Consider the following 23,895-nt stretch of genomic DNA (forward strand, 5'->3'; position numbering starts at 1 on the left):
TCGTGGCATTACTGGAGCTAACGTGCGATCAACTCGGACGGACAAAGCAGCAATGGTTCGACGATCGAATTCTACGATTATCCACTCGGTAAGCCTCTGCCTTCGCAGGAACGGTAGGTTGAGCAGAATCATAAAAGGCTCATGTAATCCCTCGTGTTATTGAGTCAGAATAATGAAAAAACCAAAAAAACGTGGGTATAAAGAGGCACGCGAACGGTTAGAATATTTAGAAAAAAAAAACAACTAAAATAAATGATGTATTGGATCGAAGACATCCCATGTTTCAGTTTTCCCCTCCCAAGATTCAGTTTTGCACCTCAAGATTAAAACATCTTTCTAAAAGTAAACCGATTAATGGCGCGAAGTGTAGTGATGAATGAAAAGTTAGAGAGATTCGGTACTGTATTAGGGTACAGAGATATAAACTTTATCTAAAGAGCTGTTGAATCATTATAAAATAAATTTGTGAAAGAGAAATGTCAATTTATTAACTGAAACAATCAAAATATAAAACAAACTCGGTATTTTGATACAGGGGTTCGATCCATATTATGGAACGTTTCAATAGGTAGAGTTGGAGTTGGATTTAAAAAAACGAGGACTTGTGTGAGGTTGACAGCTTGCTGGGAGCTTGAAAGCTCCCCGGTGGGTTTGCACGATTCCCCTAGCTGTCTGAAACATTCCCCTATATGATTGCAAAGTTCTCTCAACCGGTTGAAAATATTCCCTATGTTTTTTAAATGTTCTCTCTACCTATTGAAACATTCCATTATATGGATCGAAACCCTGTATAAATATTCGATATGCATAGACTTACAGAATGCAATTTTTACAACGGTGCTGTGCGTGGGTACGAATTTGAACCAAAATAAAATCCGTCTTTAGTTGACCTCGTGCAAAAAGACAAAAACCAATCGCAAAGTATTTGATAACAATGATACATGAACCACCAAAAGAATCACAGAGCCCAATTGACTAGATAGCAATGCTAGGTTTAGTTTTACAAAGAAAAATTAACTTTTCAGATATGTTTCTTCTCGCCAAGAAAGTTCCGCACACAAACGATCTTTTAGCAACCGAACGTTTAAATCAACTTGCCGTTTTCCTTGACTTTTGTTTTATTTTTTAATATATTTTGTTTTGCGTTATAATTATATGCTTGTCAATATATACAATTCAATTTCTATTTGCGGTAATTATCGGTATCGGGATAGTAGTTCTTATGTTTCTTTTGTTCCACTTGTCACCCCTTACTGTTGCTGTAGTTTTAGATTAGTTCAATACGATTTAACCTTGCCTTAGCTTTTACTTGTATTTCAAATCACTACTATCTAACACGCGTCCCATAGTAATTCATAGGATTCTTTTTAGTTGTAATTTTGTAAGATATATTTTGGTTGATTTAATTCGTGTAGGGATGTTTAACACTTGCATGTAGGTCGGTCATTATGCAAAAAAACAAATTTCAACTTCTAGTGTTCTATTTCAACACGTTGGACAACAGCAGGCCTGAATGGCATACGCGTCGCTTCAACGAACATGAGAATGCAATAAAACAGCAAAACGTAAACTATAAACAAAACCCAAAAGTAGCTAAAAGCGCGCTTGATAGACGGTTCTCAGTAAGGGATAGACATCTACTCAAAAGCTTTGGAAGGGCAAACACTGACTTGCCTGTTGGTGCGGTAACATTTTAGAAATTGACAAATAAATTCGCATCTTAGAATAGTACTCGTTTGGGAGGTGTTGGCTAATCAATTAATTTTCACTTTATAAAAAAACATATACAAAAAAAAAAATGGAGACGCTTTACAGCTCGCATAGCTTTACACACCATTCATCGGAAATGTGGGGGAATATTTTGGTTAGTTAATGTTATCGAAAGATTTTGTTCTATAAAAAGAAAAGGAAAGTTCATCCTCGCATTAATTATCACATCCATGCATCGATTTGTCCCGGCATTCACTCATTCTCTTGCCTCATTCACGCGAGGGACTTTTTGTTTTCATCCTTTTACATCGAATTTTATGTTGAACTTCTACTGAAACCCAAAAAAGTGTGGCATACATTGCTAATTAATTCAATTCAACAATTCAGTACCCTTTTGCACCGGCTCTTCATTCAGCACTTGGAACACTTTGACTGACCACCAACAACATGGGCCGGCAGCAGTTCCCGGTTGCGGGAGAGCTTTCATTTGAGCGAGTATGTAGCACTCTTTGCCGGCGACGAATCGACAATTCGCGTGACCTTTTTTCAAACCACACAGGATGCTCACCCGGCCAGGGAATTTGCGTGCAACAACCTAACGATAGCAAATTCATCATAACTGCTGCGGGTTTGCACTCGAGACTGCCTTTTTATGGTCAAATAGTCCGGTATAGTGAGTTTTGAAAGTTCAGAGAGTGAGCCCCAAAAGCCTTGCACTATCTATTATGCCGCGATACTGTCTAGTGTGGTTTAGTGTTCTTAGCGAGTACGGATTGTTCTGGTTGGTTTCATCTGAGGGGGTTTATGTATCCACGGGGAGAACACGGCTACATCTAGTGTTATTAGGCGTCTGGCATTTGCAGGCTTCTCCGCGATACCCTAGCTGTGATTACTTGTGGCTACCATGCCGTGTATGCACACTTTACCAGCAATTAACGTCCCTGGCTGGGGCTTTTACATCCCTATAACTTAGCATGATACAGTATCGCCTAGTTTATTTCTTCACGGGTCCCTTGGCGAAACATTTAACCATCGCACCGCGGTTGATACAAATGGATCTAGTGAATGTGTTTTTGCTTACCTTCCGTTTGTGGTTTGTTTCGTTTGTTCAATGCTATCCGTGTGCATCTTGCAGACTACTCCTCGTTCTTACGATTCCTAGGGTTTCCACTATCCGGACTGGGTACCGCGATAGTCTAATGTGAGATTTTCTTGTTTGGATTAGATTTCCCCCTCTCTCTTTCACTCTTCTTCTCTTTCACTTTATCTATCTTATGTTCTCTCTCTTTCTTGCTCTCTTTCTTGTGTCGCACTTGCAGCTACTTAGCAGTAAACCACCGGGGGATGGCACTACACACTCTCACACTCATACACGCCACGCCGTCAGCAAAAAAAGGACCGTCGACTTCCGTGCATAATTCCAGCCTTTTAGCGACTTTGGCTCTTTGAATGGGCGATCAGCCACTGCAAAGTGATGTCGATGTTGTCCTTCTCTTTACACGAAATACTATAGCAGCAGATCTCTCGATCCTGTATGCTGGATAGGTTCCTGTAATTAAGATATTGAAATTAAATATCGATACGATATTAAGACAATATTAAGCTATTTTATCAATGTTTTTGTTTTACTCGACATGCATCAGTATAGACAAATGTATATCAATGAGTTTTATGTATATTTTAATGTATATGTATATCAATGAGTTTTATGTATATAAAATTTTTATTTCTCGTCTTTTTTGTCAATGTCATTAATACACTTTGATATTGTCCTACAAACAAACCTATGAATATAAAAGTTAATAAAATCTATAATTTAATGCAATCAAAAATAAAATTTTCTGTTTAATATTGAACATAAATCGCGGTCAAGTTTCAAGCGTCAAAATCGCGGTAGTCTAGTGTTAAACTATGTAGTTCAGCAAAGCCATCATGGACAAAATGGGTTATTTGAACAGTCTGAAACATGACCAATAACCTTTCGTGAAGAAATTGATCTTGCTTTGTGACTACTGCTTCAGCAGGACAACGATTCAAACCTCATTTGATACTTCGTACGGTTCTGGTATCCTATAATGTTCTTAACTCACTCAAACACTTCCCTAAATCAATGCAACTTATCCCCATGGCACATGTAGGATGTTGATTAAAGCACCAGTCGAATAACAACGAAAAGGCCTCTCTCCGAAGAGAGTATCTGTGACCGAAAGACGGTATATTATAGACCGGTGGTCAGCCATTCGTAATACCGGAGGGTGCTAGACACGAGACTTGAACTGTAAAATCTAGAAACGTAAAATAAAAGTACACTTATGAACAATTGGCATGCATTTTTCCATTTGCTGCATTACCCGTGATCATTGGAAAAACATCCTTATATCAGCAACCAAAATGCCGATTACATCTGATAACTCTAGTGCCTATTGCCATACTACTGCAAACATTATGGAAAAATGCTGCAGAGCAATGCTAAGCAATAGCATATTACATTGAATTGGCATCTAAATAATTCCCATTTCCCATTGCTTATTTTACAACCAAAGAAGTTACTAAGAATTAATCGCCCTCAACGGAAATTCCGTTCAAACATCATCCTTTGTACTTACATTCTATCAATCAATCCAGTCTCATCCAGGGCTCCACTGATATCCCGCTTGTTGCCAAGCACTAGCACCGGAATGCCGGCCAGCTGTGGCTTATCGAGCAGCGAGTGCAGCTCATTCCGTGATGCTTCCATTTTGTCCAAATCCGCAGCGTCAACCATGTAGCTAAAAGCAAACAACAGCATATTGTAGTTGACGTAAATAAACCTTTCGGGGAAGGGCAGATGTGTACTTACACGATGGCATTCACACCCCGGCAGTAGCGTTCCCACATGGATCGGAACCGAGGCTGGCCTCCAATGTCCCATACCTTGATCGTGACGTTTCCTTTCGTCACCTTGCGCATGTTGAACCCGACGGTCGGTATCATATCCTCGCAAAACTGTCCAGACTGGAAGGGCCGATGGGGAGGAAAGAAAGGAAAAACAATTGTGAACGAATGGTGACGAATGTTCGGTTACGCTCGTTAAAGCTCTGATAAGCTCGACAAAGTGGCACAACGCGGTGAAGGCTACCCGAGTTCGATGAACGAGATAATCTCGGACCGAAATATGTTATTCGTGAAAATATTGTGATACCGTTGCCCCTTCTCTACCCGTGCAAAGTAAACAGTTCGTCTCAGCCATAGCAATTCCCTTCAACCAACCGAGCATCTGCGTATCTACGGAACTTTTCTCGATCATCTAAAACGCATTACGGAATCTGTAGAGGATAATGTTTTTTTTTCGCTTGGGGACAAGAAAAACCGGGTGCATCAGCATGGAAAAATAAATCGATAATCGACAGTGACGTCGGTGGTCGCGGTATGTCATCCTCCATTGGAGGCGGTTCCTGCTGCTGCATCAGAGCAACAGTCTCACCAGTTTACACCGAATTGCCACGCTCCATCCACGCTGATACGGTGGACGAAATGGGGGCATTATGAGTCATCATAAAAGCCACGACCCACGCGCCCATCAATGATGATAACAAGCCAGCGAAGCGAAAGGTGGTTACGCGTGTGTTGCCAGAAAAACGGTCCAATGGGCCCGCAGCAGACGGCCTCCTTTGATTATGCAGAAATAGGAAACATATTGGAAAGCAGCCAGCAGACACACTTACGGCGATTACGTTGACAAAGGTCGTCTTGCCGGAGTACTGCAGCCCGACGAGCGTTAGCTCCATCTCCTCCTTCCAGAAGAGACTTTTGAACCAGTCCAGAATGCGATTGATGAGGGCCAACATTGTGCTATTAACGATTAAAGCTGGCGCTGCTCCGCGGAAATTTACACAACGGCTACGTTTCGGAGTGGCGACACTTTTTCTTTCTTCTTCCGCAGCAGCTGGCGGACGGGCTATCGCTGACTAATATATTGTTTGTGACAAATTGTTTGGTTTCGATACCGTTTGCTGGTCGACTGAGAAAAGGCACCACCGATTTCTTCCTGTCCAGTCTCGAGGGAACGAGCACGGGTACAAACACACCAAATTTGATCGGTACTTGCTGCTTTAGGGTATCACACAACACGAAGCAATATTTTTCACAAAAATTAAATACACCTGAGGCAGAAATACACTAGCCAGGCCACTGGTCCGCAAATCTACCTCTCGCACCACCCGCTTTTGCAATATCACTGCTAGTGTTGGCAGAATCGGGATTCAGAAGACCCGAACACTCGATTCACTTGACAGAATCATTCGGACTGGATCCCATGTGACGGATTGGAATCAAATTTGGACTGAATCCGGATAGATTTCATTTGCTTCTGGCATTTTTTAATTGAGATCTAATACGATTCTAATACCAGTGCAAGTGTCAGTCAAAAATAATTATATCGCACATGCGATTCGCAAGTGCAGTCTAATCTCAACAATGAATATGAATGGATCGATGTTGATGTGTGCTCTGAACAACATGTAAAACAGATTTTAAATAACAATTAGAAACATAATAGTTCTGTTCTGTTCTGTTATTTGAGATTTTTCGCAATACCATATTCCACAAAAAATGATGAATTAACAATTTACGCTGGCGATTATTGTCGTACCATTTCACGTCTGCTTTATTTTATCGATAAAGTTTCAGATATAAGGAGTGCAATCTCAAACCGACTATGATTTAAAAAATTGAAATTCCAAAACTGATTCTATTTCTTCTTCTTCTTTCGTTATGCTAGTCGGGGAATATCCTCCTACGCTAAGTCGAACGTTTGTTCCCTTACTTGTAATCAGAGGCGTACCGACTCTGTATATAAGGGCTCGTCCTTTAGGACCGGCTATAAAAGCCATATGTCCACCCGCCGTCCACGGGAGGGATAATTCCTTCCGTTGTCAGGACACAAAAACCTCGTGGTCCGCTTGATTGACTAAAACAGCACGAGATGTGCGGCAGCTAGGATTTGTCTGACCTGAGCTCCAGCTCGGCGTGACCACGCGGTCGTGCCCTAAGCTAACCACTTCAGGAAAACTTGTGCACTGCTAACATCCGCTCTGATGCACTACCGAACTGGAACTGTGATTCTATTTCTCCACCACTAGATTTGATTCTCCCATCACTAGGCAGAACACAATTGACAGCAGTTTTGTCTACCAACCAAGGTTGATCCAAAGGTTAAGTCATGTGAGGCGATTTGACAAATAAACATAGAGCCATCTTGGTATTCGTGACAGCCGATCCAAATCTCATAAATTAAACAAAAATGTTTTGAAAGATTAAATGTATATATTTCTTTAATAAGACCTTATAAAACATGTAATTTATTGAAAAGAATATTTTTTATGTATCTGAAAATTCGAACTGTGCAACACGGCAAGATTAATTCATGTTTTGACTCATAGACATCAAGGTAAATAGACATAAAAATCTATGACAACCTCTTAAAACTATCTCGTTCCAGGCACCTTGTTCTTGTTGCCGTACGTAAAAAACGATCTCCATAACTTTTCCTTACAACTTTCGTTGTAATGAATATGAAACAACAGCATTTTGAGTGTATTTTCTGGAAAATATAGCTCTAGACTAGTATTACTTTCATCAGTATGTGGAACACACCCGCTCGGTAATCGGTGTTCCAATTTGTCCACGGCACATTGGAAGCGCTTTGTTGTGGCACAACAGGAAAAGATATTGTGTGTGTTTTTTGCGAGTAAAAAACTACCGGAAGTAGCGCCGAAATGGAGGCTGAAAACTCCAACAAGTATCAGAAGCTTGCCCACGAATACTCAAAAGTAAGTTCCGGCAGTTCGAACGGTGTTTGCTGAATGATTGTTTGCAGCGATTCGCGTCCGTGGTGGGGGGCGTGTTTAAAGTAACCCGCGTTTGATCCGTTATCAGTGAAGGGCGTCCAGCAAAGGGTCATTTTAATCTGATTACCGTCTGTCGCATTCTTCATATTCTAGTTGCGCGCCCAGGCAGGCGTATTAAAACGGGCCGTGCTCGAGGAACAGAACAAAAACTCGACCCTGCGGGAAACGTTGCGCACGAAGGAGGCCACCCTGCGGAAGTCGGAACAGGAAGTGGACAGTTTGGGATTCCGCAACAAGCAACTGGAGAAACGCGTGGCGGCATTGCAGGAAAACATAGAGCACGATCTGAAGAAAACGGCCGTTAGTAAGGGTGGCAAAAACAAATCCTCCGCCGGCGGTGATGGCAATGTGGTTTCGATGCCAGATTCGGGGGTAATTGCGGAAGAACTTCAGAAAAAGATCTTCGAGAACGCGAAACTCTCAAACATTGTAGAGGATAAAAATGCCGAATTGAAACAGCTGCAAAACCGCATCGAAGGGCTTAACCGTGAACTCCAGCAACAGGCGGTCGTGGAGCAGAAGCTGCGCAAAGAACTCGAACTGCTTACCGTCCGCAATACCGAGCTGGAATCGAAAGCGTCCGAGGCTGCGAGCACGGTAAGCAAGGTGGTTTTACCAAAAAGTCCACTTCTTGAATTTATTGTGTACGTTATGTCTTTGCAGATTGGAAGTGAGGATGGCCTGAGTGTCACTACGGACATGGAAAACCATTTTAATCATTTTACCACCAGCTCGAACAGCGCATCTCAGGTGCCGAACAATGGCACCAACAATAACTCCGCGGCGGCCAGCCAGGACGAACGGATCGTGTTTCTCGAGAAGGAACTAAACCATTGGCGGGCCCAGTACGAGCTGTTGAAAATCGAAACCTCTAGTCAAATGCGAATAGCGCCAAAGGCGGAACAAAAGGACGACATTTTTAGCCATGGTACTGATGGAATCAACAGGTAAGCAACAGTGAACGCCAACGTTGGTCAATGTCATTGCTAAGCGTGGTTGGCACTGAGGGAATAAAACTGGAATCATTCATTGGTTAATGGCACCAGGCCTACTGATATATAATTCCTTGAATTGATCACTAATAGCCTACTACAACCTTTTAAGAACCCTAGAGGATAATCAACAGCAAAGTGAATTCCAAACCCGAGAAAGGAAGCTGACCGAGTGTTTTACGAAAAGTATAGAGGAACTTTTTCATGACAAATGCCGTGCCGAATCGAAACTGGCTTCACATTTTATGGAAGTAAATATCCGACTACAATCCGTCTGCGAAGGAACGTGGTGTGTGTATCTCCTGATTGATTCCCTCTTTCCACAGTGTCAAAGACTGCAGACCCATTTGGAAGTTTTCAAAAACCGTCTAAAGGAACGGGAGGAGGCCAACCGGGAAGAGGAACGTCGATTCCGTATCATCGAAGATGAACTGGTATGCGTTTTGCATGTTTTTCTTTTACGCATATTTGTTGTGCTGACCAGCTTTACTTCCGTTACAGTCACGTACTCGCCTAAATTACGAGGAACAAATAAGTGTTCTGACCGAGCAAGTGATAAGCTTAAGTGATCAGTTAGCCAAGGCCAAGTAGAAACAACCCCACGCGCGGGAGGCGGAAGGTTTAAAACTACTTCTGCTGAACTGCAGAACTACTGCTCTTAGATGCTGCAGATGGGGTAAAATGTTTGTGTGTGCTACTCTCAGAGATGTGAATATCATTCATTCCTTCCTGGTGCTAGGAGGACAAAAACAACGCATATACTTATGTGTGAGCATTTTGCAATAAGATAGCCAGTGGAAAACTGTGTCGAAAAGTTTACTGAATGTGTAATAATAAATTCTTACAAAACGATTGAACTTGGGCGTTCGCTTTTTACTCACTTTATTCATCGTCTTCGATGCCATACTTTTTCATTAGCTCTAGTTTACGTTTTTTCAGTAGTGCCGCTTCGATATCCTTCTGGCTTGGCACGGGTACGTGGGCGGTAAAGCGAGGCCCCAGCAGGCCCATCGGGTCGTCTTTCGACGGCTTTTCCGGATCGCGCGTAATATACGCATCGGAACCATAAATGTCCGGTTCGTCATCATCTTTGTCGCTCGCTTTGGATCCCTTGGCGCTGCTCCATTCTTCCACCGCTCGCTGAATGGCAATTTTTTCCGCCTTCTCCTCCAGCGGCAACAGTATCCCATCGTCATCGTCCCGGTAGCCGTAGTAATCGGCATCGATGTCTTTCATCAGTTCGGCGCGCGTTTTCTTCGGCGGCGGTGGAGGTTCCTGCTCGAAAAGCTCTCGCACACCGGGCAGATCCTTGGCCGCGCCGAAGTATTTGTAGCCCCGGTTGCCGGGTACTTCGCGACCCTCGGCATCGAACATGCGCGGACCGTAGCGCCGGTAATGCGGTCCGCCAAGGTCGGATATTTGATTCTCCCAGTGCCGCTTCTCGCGGAGCAGTTTGTTTATCTCATCGTTAAGGTCCCGGATTCTGAATTCTCCTAAACCGGCTGCAAAAACAAAACATAAATCGATTCCATCAGCAACCTGTAGAACGCGAACTGCACGTATTCGAAGGATGCCCAAATACATACCGTTTTGAATTTGTGCTACTTTTTTAGAAATTTCCCGGATGATTTCTAGCCGCCACTTTTCACACTGTCCCAAATCGCGACATTCGGAGGCCAGATACGGCCGACGCTCCTGTTTGCCAGTTTCTGTTTCTTTTGCCGCCCTCCATCGTGCCAATGTTGTCCTGGAAGAAACAAACCGTGGTACATAAAATCGGTATAGGAAGGGTTGGTAAATGATTGCAACTTACATAGCCTTTTCTGCGTTACGAGCCTGGAGAAAAATGAAAAAGAAAAGCCGTTAATAGCATGAAATTTTTCCCATTTTTATGTACGTACCATTTGTTTTGCGTTGCTGCTTCGTTCCCGGTAGTAAACAAAATGCTCAACGCATGTGTTCTTTGGTCAGGTTGTGCCCATCGCTGTGTATTTGACATTTCTGTTGCAGAAGAAGTCCGTTTGACAGTTTTGTGCTATCCACTTGATATACCTTGGCATTTTCATGACTAATTGTTGTGATGTTTCTTTCGTTCGTCAGAATCGTCGTCTATTTGCGTCTTGGCGAGCGAGTAAATAAACAAGAGACGCGTACTGCAAACGGTGCCAGTTTAAGCGCAAGTGGGCGCAACAACGGTGACGCGATTTCAATTAAATTAACTCTATTCACACGCCATCCAAGCGGAGAGTCAATCGAGTTACGGCTGTGAAGTGGCCTACCGCGCGAGCAGTATCGTTGCCCCCGGGTGTAGGAAGGGGGGGTCAAAATCTGAAATTATCGGCCGATGGTGTTTTCGATCAGCTGATAAGTGATAGCCTGTTGGAAGTGGCCAAACGGTTGGTGGTGGTGGTGGTGGTGGTGTGAAAGTGCCTGATGCTGCTCGTAGCATTCTAATCGTTCTCCAAATGGAACGTCGTGAAGAGTCGCGATACCGTGATCGACGACGACCACGACCACGACGACTACGACTACTTCAACAACAAGCGCAGCGCACCAGCCGGAGGTAGGGTTGTCCGACGATAGTGTGTGGCGACACGCGGAAAGATAAGCCTCGAATGTAAGATAAACCACCCATTCCAGCTCGCCTGAGTACTGTGTTGCTCCGCTGGGGTGGAGCAGTGTTGTGCCGTGAGTGTGCCCCGCGAACCCTTACGATGACGACGGTGGAGAACGAAGCAGCAGTTCCGGACGGTGAGCCTTCGATGGCTTCGAGCAGCGGTGGAGGAAGTAAAATTTGTAGCGTATGCGGGGACAAGGCCCTCGGATACAACTTCAACGCGGTCACCTGCGAAAGCTGCAAGGCGTTCTTCCGCCGGAACGCGCTCTCGACCAAGGGATTTACGTGTCCGTTCAATGAAAAGTGTGAAATAACCGTCGTCACTCGACGCTTTTGCCAAAAATGTCGGCTGGAAAAGTGCTTCCAGATCGGCATGAAGAAGGAGTACATCATGTCCGAGGAGGATAAGGTGCTGAAGCGAAAGAAAATAGAACAAAACCGTGCTAAGAAGAGGCTAAGCAATGGGACACTGTCGGAGGGGGCGGAGGTGGGCCCTGGAGAGCACGAAACGTACGGCAACAACGCTCGACCGGCGGCCGGTGTGCCGACGAAGATAAAGCGCGAAAAGTCGCTGGAAATGTTCGATTCCGGAGATTGCTGGAACAATTCCTCCTCGTCGGAGTACGGCGTGTCGAACGAGTTGCTGGCGGGGAATGGAACAACAAGCAACTCGTCGTCGACGACGATCCTTGGACCGCCTTCTAACTGCTCCAGCCAATCGATTGTGTCGAACGGGACGATGGGTGGTTACAGCCAGCTAGCATCGCCCTCGGAAGTGAACGCCATACCCAGCAGTTCGCTGACGGCCGAAGGAGAGCTACTTTCCTCGGCGGTCGCATCGTTGCGATCATGTGCATCCGCCACGAGCAGCTCAAAGGTGGGTGAAACACATACTCGTCCAAAACCAGGTGGATCGGCCGAGGAAAGTCTCCCTCCCGTTACCATCGAGTCCAGCGCGGAGGACATCGTCGAGCGCATTGTAAAGCATCCGAATCAAACGATCACGTCGCTCATGAAGACACCGAAGGAGGCGGTGTTTATTATGTCGAAGATTATCAACTCACAGTGCGATGCGTTAAAGCTGATCAGCCACTTCATAACCGCGCCGAGCGATGCGCTGCAGATTCTCAGCAAAATCATGAACTCTCCGCTGGACGCGCTGACTGTGTTCACGCAATTTATGAGTTCGCCGACGGATGCACTGCAGCTGATCGGGAAGGTCATCAGTTCGCCCGGCGAGGTGCTACAGTTTATGCAGCAGCTCATGAATCAACCGGAAGACGCGGTACAGATTATGAAAAAGTTTATGGACTCTCCGGCCGAGGCCTTGCAGATGATCAACCGGATGATGAACCACTCGGATATCGTGAAGACGATCAAGGAGGCGGCCGACACGTCACAGATCGACGATGATGATCAGCAACGTGGTGATATCGTTTCGATACCGACGGAGTCGCATCCTCCGGAAGAGAGTGGCCCCAACCAGCACCAAATGATTCGCTCGTTGATACAAGAATCGAATCCCATGCCGGAGCAGGCAGTCGGAAAGTCATCGATCAGTGCGGCAGCTTCACCCTCGTCGACCTCCAACTACGAGCCATCGTACGGTTCCCTGCTCGATCCGCTACTCTCCAGCACGACCACCTCTTACACACATTCCCACCATCTGGCGGGCGGCATACAACCCGCTTCGCCTCCCAGCTGCTCGACGGACATGCTGGCGGAGGTTTTCTCAACGTCCACATCGTCCACGTTCGTCGGCCACGATTCTCCCTCCCCGATCGTACCGGCCGCCGACGAGCTGGGCATATTCCAAGATATCGAAGCGAAACCGGTTCTGCCAAACACGCTAGAATCGGTCCTGATGCAGGCGATCAAGCTCGAGTACGAGGGCTACAATAGCAGCCCGATCGGATCGAGCACCGGACCGCAGGCACAATCACACCATCACCTTCAGGCGCCCGGGAACAATAGCATCGAGCTCAATGATGCTGAACGGGCCAAGCTCAACGAGCTGATTGTGGCCAATAAAGCGCTGTATGCGCCGGTGGACGATGATCTCGCCTCGCTCATCTCGGACGACTGCCGGATAAAGGTGAGTTGTTGGTTTGAATAGCACGGCGTTTACGGTGCGTAAATTGAACAATTCATTTGTACCAAAGAATCATCTTGAAATTGAATTTTCGCATGGATTGTGCGCAATAAATATGGTTCAATTTGAGGATAACAAATTGTGTCACGTTTTAAGTTTTTTCCCGTTTCGGAAAATATGAACACAAAGGATCGACATAATTTATGATATTGTAGTAAAACATACTGACACTTAATTACCTTATTTTGCAAACTTGCTCTGGCATTTATACCTATGTTTCCTTAAGCTATGGAGTCAAATAATTTAGTATACACAAACCAAAATTAACGTCAATTCCTAAAGGCTTATAAATATAATATTCGAATTTGACAAAACCTTTCACCCACTGTTGAATTTCTGTCGTTAAATTCTGTACCACTTATATGAATTTTATGTTTACGACAATGTAGTACAAACATTCGTTTTCTCAATCTAAATGAAATTTATTGTTTATTTTATTTGAATGTTGTTGTTCATTTCGGTTGCTCTCTTCGGGTATCTTTCCGATATGCGTAAGCTATCATGAAAACTTGCGGCTATTTGCATAAATCCTTAAACGGGATTATTAAAGCACACAGATCGATGATATTTACGAATATTTTATTAGAGCTCGTGAAACATTAGTCTTTTGATCTTGCTCAGAACAGTTGATACCTATGTTATAAAATAACATGGTTGAATAATTGGCATGTATCGTTTAATCCATGCGACTACCATAATTTTTGTGGCTTGAATTTTATTGAAGTATGAACAATCTTCAACTGATGTATAGAAACAATTGTTCGAAGCTAGATTCTTCATTACAATGGGGCTTGTTGGGTGGCAGTTTTGACACATGTTGGAAGCAAACATGGATATTTATATGCAATACTTTCTACACTCATCGTATAAAATATTAAAATTATGTTGCAAAGTATTACAAAACCTTTAAAAAATATGCCTAACCGCAGTCTAGCAACACTTCTGAATGGGTCCAACGTCATAAAATAAACCTAGGTTGATTAATGACCACTTAATCCATCCAAATCCACCAACCACCAAATCCATTAGCCTGCACCACCATGCAAACGAGTTGCGATTTTAAATTTTCCCCAATCTTTATTGGCATATTCTGTATCGGATGCGACCAGCATTTTATTGCGGCATTCGGTTTATCTCGTCCAAAATCAAAGGACAACTTCTAGACTGGCGGCCGGGAAGGGGGTAGTACAGTCAATAGAAAACACGAAACCACCATGTCCGGCGGTACCCCGTAAGGCTGCTGATAATGGGGAGGGCCGCTAACTGATTGCACTAATCACCCATCGCACACCTGTTGCTCTCGGGTGCACCAGAAATGTACTTAAAACTGGGTGGTTGTATTTTTGTTTCGATTTTCTTTCGGTTGTCGGTTGTCTTCCTCTCTCCGCATGGCGTAAATGCCCTCAGATTAAGATACCACTGAGGCATGTGGTAGTCAGAGGTCGCCGTTCGACGCTTTGTAGCCATTTTCGGTTCTTGTCGCGTTGGGTGAGTTGCTGGTGGATTACTCATCGCTAATCAGGGAACGGACGGCAAGGGACTTTAAAGTTGTCAATTGAACAAAACGAAACGAAATCGTATTTATTTCCGTTCTTTTTCTTTGTTTCCGACAGTCGAATCAAACCCAACAGGACCCTCAACTGTTGAAGGTAATCAACCTAACTGCCATCGCCATTCGACGGTTGATAAAAATGTCGAAGAAAATAAGCGCCTTCAAGAACATGTGCCAGGAGGATCAACTGGCGCTGCTTAAAGGAGGCTGCACGGAGATGATGATCCTACGTTCCGCCATGCAGTACGACTGTGATCGGGCTACATGGAGGGTAAGAAAACGGTCCCCAACACTCACGGCGAGCATGTGTTTATCACCTTTCGTACCCTTTCGCAGATTCCGCACAGCCAGGAGGAGATGTCAAACATACGTGCCGATGTGCTCAAGCTTGCCAAAGGAAATGTCTATCAGGAGCACGAACGATTCATTCGAACGTTCGACAAAAAGTGGCGTTCAGATGAGAACATCATTCTGATAATGTGTGCCATAACGCTGTTTACTCCCGACCGGCCGAAAACGATACATTCGGATGTCATTAAACTGGAACAGGTACGCAAAGTGAAGCCTTTTTACTTCGTCAGCTTCTTACACAAACGGTAATGGTCGTCTCTTTCCGCTCTAGAACTCCTACTATTACCTGCTTCGACGCTACCTGGAAAGCATATATCCCGGATGTGAGGCACGGTCCGTGTTTCTCAAGCTGATGCAGAAGATTTCCGAGCTGCACCGTCTGAACGACGAAATCATCAGCGTTTACCTGAACGTAAATCCGGCCGAGGTGGAACCGCTGTTGCGTGAAATATTCGACCTAAAAGTGCGTTAAACGTTGGTACGTGTCGGTAGGATAGTAAACTTTCGTTGGTCCCTGATTACAACATTAGCTTGTAGAGTAGATAATTAGCTATTTTATGAAAGCATTGTGCGTGCTATGTGATTCACGGTTGTTGAAGTTGGTGCAAGATTTTATCTTTCAACTGTTGTTGTTTTATGAAATATTCTGGACATCACACACCTAGTAATGTTGCATTTTTACATTTCATTGCGGATTGGAGCGTGTGGTTTAAGAATTAATATATTGTTCTTCTGTCTAATACGATCGTATAGTTTAATTGATAAAAGTTTGAGTCTTTTCAACAACATTTCGGTTGGGTGGTCTTTTTGACATTAAAATGTCCTTTCTAAACTTTAATTTTGTGTGATAAGAACCTATGAAACACATGTATAGTGGTGTGTTATAGCTATTATTTCCCAGTTTTTGCAATTATTGAATATATTTTCCTAAAATAGTGCAATCATCCCTAGCAATGTTCAAGCATAAATGCATCCCGTTTGCAATGGAATGACTAATTGTTACCAGTTTATTAGAGACTAAAGAAAAAGGTTTCTGTTTATTGTTCTATAGTACAATGTAATTCAAATATTTTACATAAGCAACAGAACTATGAATAGTGTGCAACAACTTTGCATGGAGCATAACAGGATTATAAAAGGTGCGACAAAAAATCGCAATCATTAGCCTTAAAATAAAATGTGATGAAGCTACAATACGTATATACCTAACATACAGATAGAGAACGCAGTTCACATAACATAACAGTTTGCGAGGTATTGAGTAATGCGTAATACAAACTCGATTTTACCACTGTTCACGGATTTATTTTTGGAAAATCGTCCTACGATTTATGCTTAGATGGATGCATGTAATGAACCGCTAACATACCCGCTACCGATCATAAACAGTTCAAATTTAGATAAAATAAGAATGATCTTCTAGCTTCATTATCTAAGCGTAAAATAATCAAGTTACACAATAAGAGAACCATAGCCTAGCCAACATACACGCTGTACAAGGTAGTTCGGAGTAATATGGAACAGAGATTTCTGTTGAGATTTTTTTAATCGGGTCGTGGGTTCGAATCCCAACCGAGACCGGACCCTCCCCTGTACGAGAGGACTGACTACCCACGTACACATAGGGGAAAAAGCCTCGTAAGCTCTTAACGGACAGGCACAGACCAAACACGGTCGTTACACCGAGAAGAAGGTATACACGTTACGCCAAGAAACATAATTATGAAAACTGTTTGAAAGAACGCCAACGTAATGGAGGCGCCTGGTGCAAAGTAAAACCATGTTAACTTTAAATTTTGCACCAGTTTTTTAATTATCCTCGGTTCCATAAACAATTGTTTATCTTTATTTATTGCTTAATTATCTTTTCTAAAATTATAAAATTGCCTGTCCCTTTAATAATGACAGAAGAACAGGATATTTTTCATTTATTTTTAAATTCCATAAAATGTGTTTCTGGGAGGGCAAGGCCTTTACTAAAAAAAAGAACTTGTCTTGTTTCTATTGTTAATGTCTTGTTTCTGTTGAATAATGTCAGATAACACGCTACGCGCACCTGCGATTGTATTTTCCTGTTATTTGATGTTTCATTGTCAATTGAAGTCAATTTTATATTATACAGCAGAGTGTACTTGAGGTCTTTTCTTTTACTTTCGATTCTATTTTTGTGAATGTCATGATAAATGATTTCTGTGGGTGTTCTTTGTCACAAAGCAGATATTTGAATTGAAGCGAAACATAGCTGTACCAAATTGCTCTGAAACACCTTATTCCGTTTATTCTTGCCCGCTTGTAGATGTATTTTTAGCCGTATTTACCGTTTGTAAACAGAATTGTGAATAAATTATTTATGATATGCATCGTGTGAACTCCTAAATTTGTACGCACTGTATTTGAGAAATTGATCATTTGCATTCGAAGCATATACCAAATACCAGGCGCCTCCATTTCGTTGACCACAATGGACATCGATTCAATCATTAACCTAATCGGTGAAGCGTTCAAAGCGAGAATGAAAAGATACATTATATCTAGACTCATTAACTTATTTTAATGGTGAGAACTACCACAACCGGAAAACATTTTGATATCACTTGTTGCAACATTAGTTCCCATTTGGGGGGGATAACATTCAAGTATTCATAAAACTAAACAGATCAACACGTAACTCCCATGTCGAAGCGACGACGCGCTCCTTTTTGTACCCAAATGGTTGGGGTTGTTAGTCCGCGGTCGAGCTTGCTAAAGTTATGCGTTGCCCCTGCTCGTTCGTGTCACCCCATCAGCGATCCCCCGGTACACTATTACAACTGCTAACGAGCAAACGCACGAACACGCGGACCGCACAGGTCGTGTAACAAGTGGGGAAAGCCGTCCCCGGAAGCCGCCAGAAGGGTATAAAAACCCTTATCAAAGAAGATGTTGTTGGTAATACGATTATGCTTGTTGAACACACGGGGCCTTTTGATGTGCGGAAGCGTCATTTTCCGGGAGAAAAGCACCGTGGACGACAATTTGCTCTTTTCGTTTTATTCTACACTCGTTTTCCGTTCATTTGTGTAGCCTTTGTTTCGCAATCATGCTGGAAAGTGGACTTGTTAAGGGGCTAGAAAAATTCTAAGAAAGCAAAGACAATGTTGTTGCTGTGACGTTTTAATTATTATAATTTGAATAAGCTTCATTTTAAAACAATAAGCTAATTTAATCTTAGAAAAAATGTTTCAATAACTAACTGATGATTTTGGTTGAATAGGAAACCATGATATCAAATGAGCAACCGTTTATATTACACAAAAAATCTGTATTTAGATGCCTACTACGATCCATGCATGTCATTTATTTGCTTGCCAAAAGCACCCGGTCATCAATTTCGTGAGCAAACGGATTAACTGCCACCATTTACACCTGCTGCTCGAGCATCCGAGCAGTGGCACTGGATCGTTGCTGTCGGAAATTTTTACCGCCCCTTCCTCTAATCAAGATTGATCACCAGTGACGGCGTCCTCCAGTGCTCCCACGGCTCACAGGCTTATGCTTTCGCAGTGGAATCGCTTTGCACCTCCCAAATGCTTTCTTTGCGAATCGAAGAAATAAACTCACTCGTTTTGAGGGGTGCGTTTTTTCTCACGCCTGAATCCTCACTGCAAGAGAACAGAAAGTGCTTCTGGCAGACGTCGGAGTGTGTGTGTGTCTGTGGGTGGGTGTCTTATGCTTCCCCGTTCCATCGTGCTATAGTCCCGAGTGAAATGACGACCAGCTGTACATACATTCGTACGTTCACACACGCGTTTGGCGCCGGGAGTACGGTTGATGCCAACACGGGTCGCCCCTGACACGTGTGGCCGAGAGTTGTGAAAAGGACGTACCGAAGGGAAGATAAATTATGGACCCGCCGCGGGAAGAAACATTTCGGCTGCTTTCATCCGCCCAAGGCGCTACTCAGTGTGTGTGTGTGTGTGTGTGCTCATGAATGTTTCGCTTTTTTATACCAAAATGCAAAAATAAGGAAAATATTTTCCACTCCTTTCCATCCGATGGCTGTCAACGGCTTCCGTTTGGAGGAAAGATGATGTGGTTTTTTTTTTCGTTTAGTGCCCTAAGCGAAGCACACGTATGTGAACAGGTTTCGCTGCAAGACGCAATAGAAATGCACTTCCCATGTCCGTCTTATCGTATTTACTTATGGTACTGGTGGTGAAGCATAGATAGCTAAATTTCTATCTTATCTAGGAAAGGTACATTTATACAGTAAAAAATGGAATATTATATCCAAAACTCTAGAAATATTATATATATTTTATTAATTATACCCACAGACAATGTAATGATGTTTATTTATTCAAGCACTCTTTATTGATCCTATATAGAGCATGAAAGGATTTTTGATTAAAATTTCAGAATGCTGTTCATAACTATGCTTTGCGATACAAAATGTTTAATTCATTTTTCATTCGATCATGTTGTTACAACAGGGCACTTGACTGTGCACTGAATTCTTAAATTTTATCTGACACATAATTGTAACAATGAAGATTGTATTTGTTTTCCAATTACTAACTCTGAATACTTTTAATCTTTTTTTTTTCAAAACTATCATCAGTCAAATATTATGCAAGCTAACTTTTCATGCAATTTATTTCTTTTTTTAAATCGACATATGCCTTAAGTTGAGATGAAACATGGTCCTAGCTTAAATGTTAATTACAAACTATCATTTAACATGTTTTACAAATGTATTTTTAGTTGTGAAACATTAAAACAATTTTAAATTACTACAAACAAGTGAACGGCCACGCTTCAAAGCTTGTACATTATGTCTGATGAATATCATTCTATTTATAACCTTGTAGAGCATTAACTCTCCATTTGTCCTAACATTTGTAAATAATCCCGTCCGAAATAATGGCATCCTGCGCAGCAATCCCTCATAAAAGCACCATTACAGGGAGTGGGGCTCATTTGCCATTTGGTCGGGTATTTACACCAGGCGTCTCCATCGGGGTTGCATCGTCGCGGTCCGTTTATGAGTCGACATGCGCCACGCTTTTAAAAACAAAATGAAGCGCATTATATCCGGCATGCGACCGTAACCAGGGGTTGCGCTTTCGGAGCACTCCGGGATAAATCCGGAAGCTAGCCGGAACGGTGCGGCATAAATAAAATTTCGTGCCTGGCCATGTGCAGCGTGCAAAGCGATGGTTGACCGGTCGTCTCATCGTCGCTGGAACCGCCGTTTCCATCGAGCCGACCTCGGTGCAATTATTTTATGTCACCTCACGTTTCGTTGACACCGTTGGGGTCTACAAGCAGCGAGGTGGAAGCGAGGATGAAAGCTTTTACTGGGAGAAGGGTGGTGGTAAGCGATAGAAGGTTTTATGCTCGCACCGTAAGAGTGTTAGGCACATTAGGCGCAGTGTCATACCTGCAGGAAATTAACTCCATTAAACGTTTCAAGGAATGTTTCCTTCTTTTCATTGATGACTTTTTAAATGTGGTGTATTTATATGTTGCAAAGTAAAACTAAAGAAATTGTAATTCATTTCTGTAAAACGAATCCCGTATGTTTCATACACTTTATTTTACGTTTTGTGATCCTGTGATTTTCTTTCTTTTCTAATGCTCTATTGAAATTAATTCTGCTATTAATAATGCTCTATTGAAATAATTGAAATTTGAAATTTCTGAACTGTCCACGAACCGTTATTTCTCTTGAACAATGTGCATCAGCTCTATGATATAGAACCCGGTTCGTGCCTGAGGGGATGTCATCCGTGGAGGGTATGGATATGCGGTATGGTTCGTATGGTCACTTTTTCGGAGTGCTCTGTTCGAAACCTATTCCCACTCATCTACTTCCATTCCCTGCATCCAAGAACCGGGCGTCTGCCAAACGACGCCGAGCCCTGCTGATGGCAGCAGTTTTAAGACTCAATTAAAGAAGCATTCCATTCTCGGTACCCAGAAAGGCGTGCGTTGAATGTGTCTCCGCTCATCAAGGCCCAGTCCGAGCCATGGTCAGGCCGTGGGAGTCAGTCTGGGTGTGTAGTCACATTCTTAGATCCAGGCCAAACCCGAATCCTTCCGAGGTCATGGCGATGGCCGACGCATTCGTCATATGTTCGGGGACGGGGCGTGCGTACGGTGTCCGTTTCGTTCCATGGCGCATTCCACGCTATCCGCTCGACCGGGGCGAAAACAAAAAATGAACGGAGGAACAATCGTGATGATCCCCAAACGTGTACCGGGTGCCGTTGCCGGGGATTAGCAAATGTAATTAGTTTTACGAAACATTCCGGTGGCTCCGGACGGTAGGAGAGGTTATCCTGTGCGCCATAATTCTTCCCCCCCCCCCCCCCCCCCCACGGTTTGGCGCCACCTTTTGATCGCCCCACTGTTGCTACCGCTTGGATGCCATGGACGCATTTTAAACGAAGCCGCGAGCTTTTTTGAAAGCAACCGTAAAATACAAGAATGGTAGTGGATGGGGTGCACTGGGATGGGAAACGATGAGCTAAATACCCCCATGTAGAAGCAAATTATCCCGGAGCCCATGGCGTACGGTATAAACAGAAAGCGAATTCTACAGAAATTCTGGTGGGAAACCTGTGGAGCATTCGGGAGGGATATTAAATGAAAATAAATGCATCTAATGTTTCTAATTGTAAGGGTCGACATGTTTTGAGGGTGGCTGCAAAAACAGGTTTTTCGCAGAGCTTTCGAACTGAACCAAACCGTTCACATGGCTGTAAGATGTGCCTTTGATGTTAGTTTTACATGACACAATGGATCAATTAGTTAAAATACATATGAAGTTTATGTATTATGGTTGTATTATGAAAGTGTCAATTAACATTCTACAGTTATGTAGGAAATAAGGCTTATTAAACATTATAACGAATCTTGAAATGCTAAGGAACGATTTAATAAACCGTTTGAAAAATTAAATAAAAATAAAAATGCTGCAACTTCGTCAGATAACCGATTTGTTTTAAAATTAAACAGTTGCTGGTTTGTAAATTAATTTATCTTTGCAATTTTTGGTTTTCAAACAAAATGATTTAAAAGATTTATTGCAACACTATTCTGCTGGCATTAAAATAAATAATACATTTGAACTACTTTACATCGCACTGGATTTGGTAAAACGAATTTTAGTCGGTTTCAAATCCCGAAACCAACAGAACCTTATTGTTCACACATACTATTTCATCTCCAAAGTGAATGCTTAAAAAGAAGATGAACCTTTCTATTATCGTAGGTTTTTGAGTCTGGTACTAGCTGGATAAACGAATGGTGGACCACCTGCTATTAATAGTTTACCCAAGAGGCCAAGTCTTGCAAGGGATGTAGTGTCAGACTTAAAAACTATCTTACTTAAGTGCCCAATTTTGCAATATTGTTCACTATATTTAGCAAAATGTTAGGGCCTTTCCATTTTTCATGTATTTGATATACATCAGATGAACGGTCAACCGATTTTGGGTCTTTTCTGTTAAGTTACGTTTAACCAAAACGATCCCCCCCTTTCTAAAAAGTGAACTGTGCTCGGTCGATTCATTTTTGCTTTAGACGGGACAATATGAACGGAAAAGATTCAATCATGACAGATATCCAAATAGCAGTTTGTTTAAGCTATATACTTTTTGTCTCAGGTATTGAGGGTTTAAGTAATCGAAAATTAAAACAATTTGTTTGTAGAAACTGAAATACTGAACTTTTAATTTATGTCAACCATTTTATTCGTTCATTGACTTGAAAATGCGCCTCAAACATAATAAACCTGTCGGGCAATCAATGCTCGTGCAAAACAACGATCCTTTCGCTTATCGATGGGTTTTGCCTTCGGAATATTTATTTATAACACAGCGCTGTTGACGCAGCACATCTGTGTTGGAGGACTTATTTGCTACAAAGTTTCCCGTTTCAAACGATGGAAACTCCCAAAGCAGCGATGGTACGTCATCGTTTATGCAAGCTCAGATTTCTTTCCCACGGAATGCTACACGTACACTGATTGTAGATTTCTTCCAGCAAAAAACAACAGTATCAGTGGCACGTGTTGTGTGGAAAATGTTAATCTCCTGCAACAGCTAGGGTCGTGACATGGAGGGAAAAGTTTTTTCCCGCGACAAAGCCCCGTGAAAAATGTTTTCCCGAGCGCGCGTTGCTGAGGTCGCTTGGGAAGGGAAAGAACTTTGGCCTCCCAAACCCGTCGGATGAGGGCGGTTAATCTACTTGCTAATTGAATTATTCAGTGTTTCGTCGATGCCTTCGATCGGGAAGGCAGCCATTCCTGGGCTTGCTTTAGCCCGAGTCTACACGCCAGGGTGGCAATGGGTGATTGCCTTTTTCCTGCCATTACTCACTTCCTCTTGAAACTTTGCACCCGGCGCGGGAATTTTCCAGGGTGAAGGTGAAACGGTTCCGAACACAAACACGTACACATACATTGCCAGCCCTCCCCACCTGCCGTTGAGGGCAATCAAGGGGGGAAAATATCAATTTCATCAAACCATCGATGCACGAAGCGCGCCGACCTTTGGAGTGGCAGGAAAAACGTTATCGTGCCCTTTGCTTGCGCGCTAAATCAGCCGTGCCTTTTTTTTCCAACGGCGTAAGGAAAGCCTATCCCG

At 43.0% G+C, this 23,895-nt stretch overlaps 4 protein-coding genes across 4 annotated transcripts; 2 read left to right on the plus strand and 2 right to left on the minus strand.

The window, feature by feature from the left end:
- Positions 1 to 1,083: 1,083 nt before the first annotated feature.
- LOC131260894 (ADP-ribosylation factor-like protein 8) lies at positions 1,084 to 5,899 on the minus strand. Its single transcript, XM_058262740.1, has 4 exons — positions 5,415 to 5,899; positions 4,550 to 4,704; positions 4,317 to 4,478; positions 1,084 to 3,259 (listed from the first exon to the last, which is right to left on the minus strand). The coding sequence occupies exons 1-4, from the start codon at positions 5,535 to 5,537 to the stop codon at positions 3,139 to 3,141; spliced, it is 561 nt and encodes a 186-aa protein (XP_058118723.1). The 5' UTR covers positions 5,538 to 5,899; the 3' UTR covers positions 1,084 to 3,138.
- Positions 5,900 to 7,194: 1,295 nt separating this feature from the next.
- Positions 7,195 to 9,405, plus strand: LOC131261418 (protein phosphatase 1 regulatory subunit 21). Its single transcript, XM_058263446.1, has 6 exons — positions 7,195 to 7,520; positions 7,692 to 8,195; positions 8,262 to 8,545; positions 8,703 to 8,841; positions 8,917 to 9,024; positions 9,092 to 9,405. Exons 1-6 carry the CDS (start codon positions 7,467 to 7,469, stop codon positions 9,179 to 9,181), a joined length of 1,179 nt encoding a protein of 392 aa, XP_058119429.1. The 5' UTR covers positions 7,195 to 7,466; the 3' UTR covers positions 9,182 to 9,405.
- Positions 9,349 to 10,531, minus strand: LOC131261419 (pre-mRNA-splicing factor ISY1 homolog). The gene is made up of 4 exons (XM_058263448.1): positions 10,492 to 10,531; positions 10,404 to 10,426; positions 10,177 to 10,337; positions 9,349 to 10,092 (listed from the first exon to the last, which is right to left on the minus strand). Exons 1-4 carry the CDS (start codon positions 10,492 to 10,494, stop codon positions 9,473 to 9,475), a joined length of 807 nt encoding a protein of 268 aa, XP_058119431.1. The 5' UTR covers positions 10,495 to 10,531; the 3' UTR covers positions 9,349 to 9,472.
- A 213-nt stretch (positions 10,532 to 10,744) lies between these two features.
- Positions 10,745 to 16,833, plus strand: LOC131261130 (nuclear hormone receptor HR96). The gene is made up of 5 exons (XM_058263051.1): positions 10,745 to 11,153; positions 11,231 to 13,302; positions 14,973 to 15,182; positions 15,248 to 15,460; positions 15,534 to 16,833. Exons 2-5 carry the CDS (start codon positions 11,305 to 11,307, stop codon positions 15,732 to 15,734), a joined length of 2,622 nt encoding a protein of 873 aa, XP_058119034.1. The 5' UTR covers positions 10,745 to 11,153; positions 11,231 to 11,304; the 3' UTR covers positions 15,735 to 16,833.
- Positions 16,834 to 23,895: the final 7,062 nt, after the last annotated feature.

Source organism: Anopheles coustani, chromosome 3 (assembly GCF_943734705.1).
Source record: "Anopheles coustani chromosome 3, idAnoCousDA_361_x.2, whole genome shotgun sequence".
NCBI classification, from domain to species: domain Eukaryota; kingdom Metazoa; phylum Arthropoda; class Insecta; order Diptera; family Culicidae; genus Anopheles; species Anopheles coustani.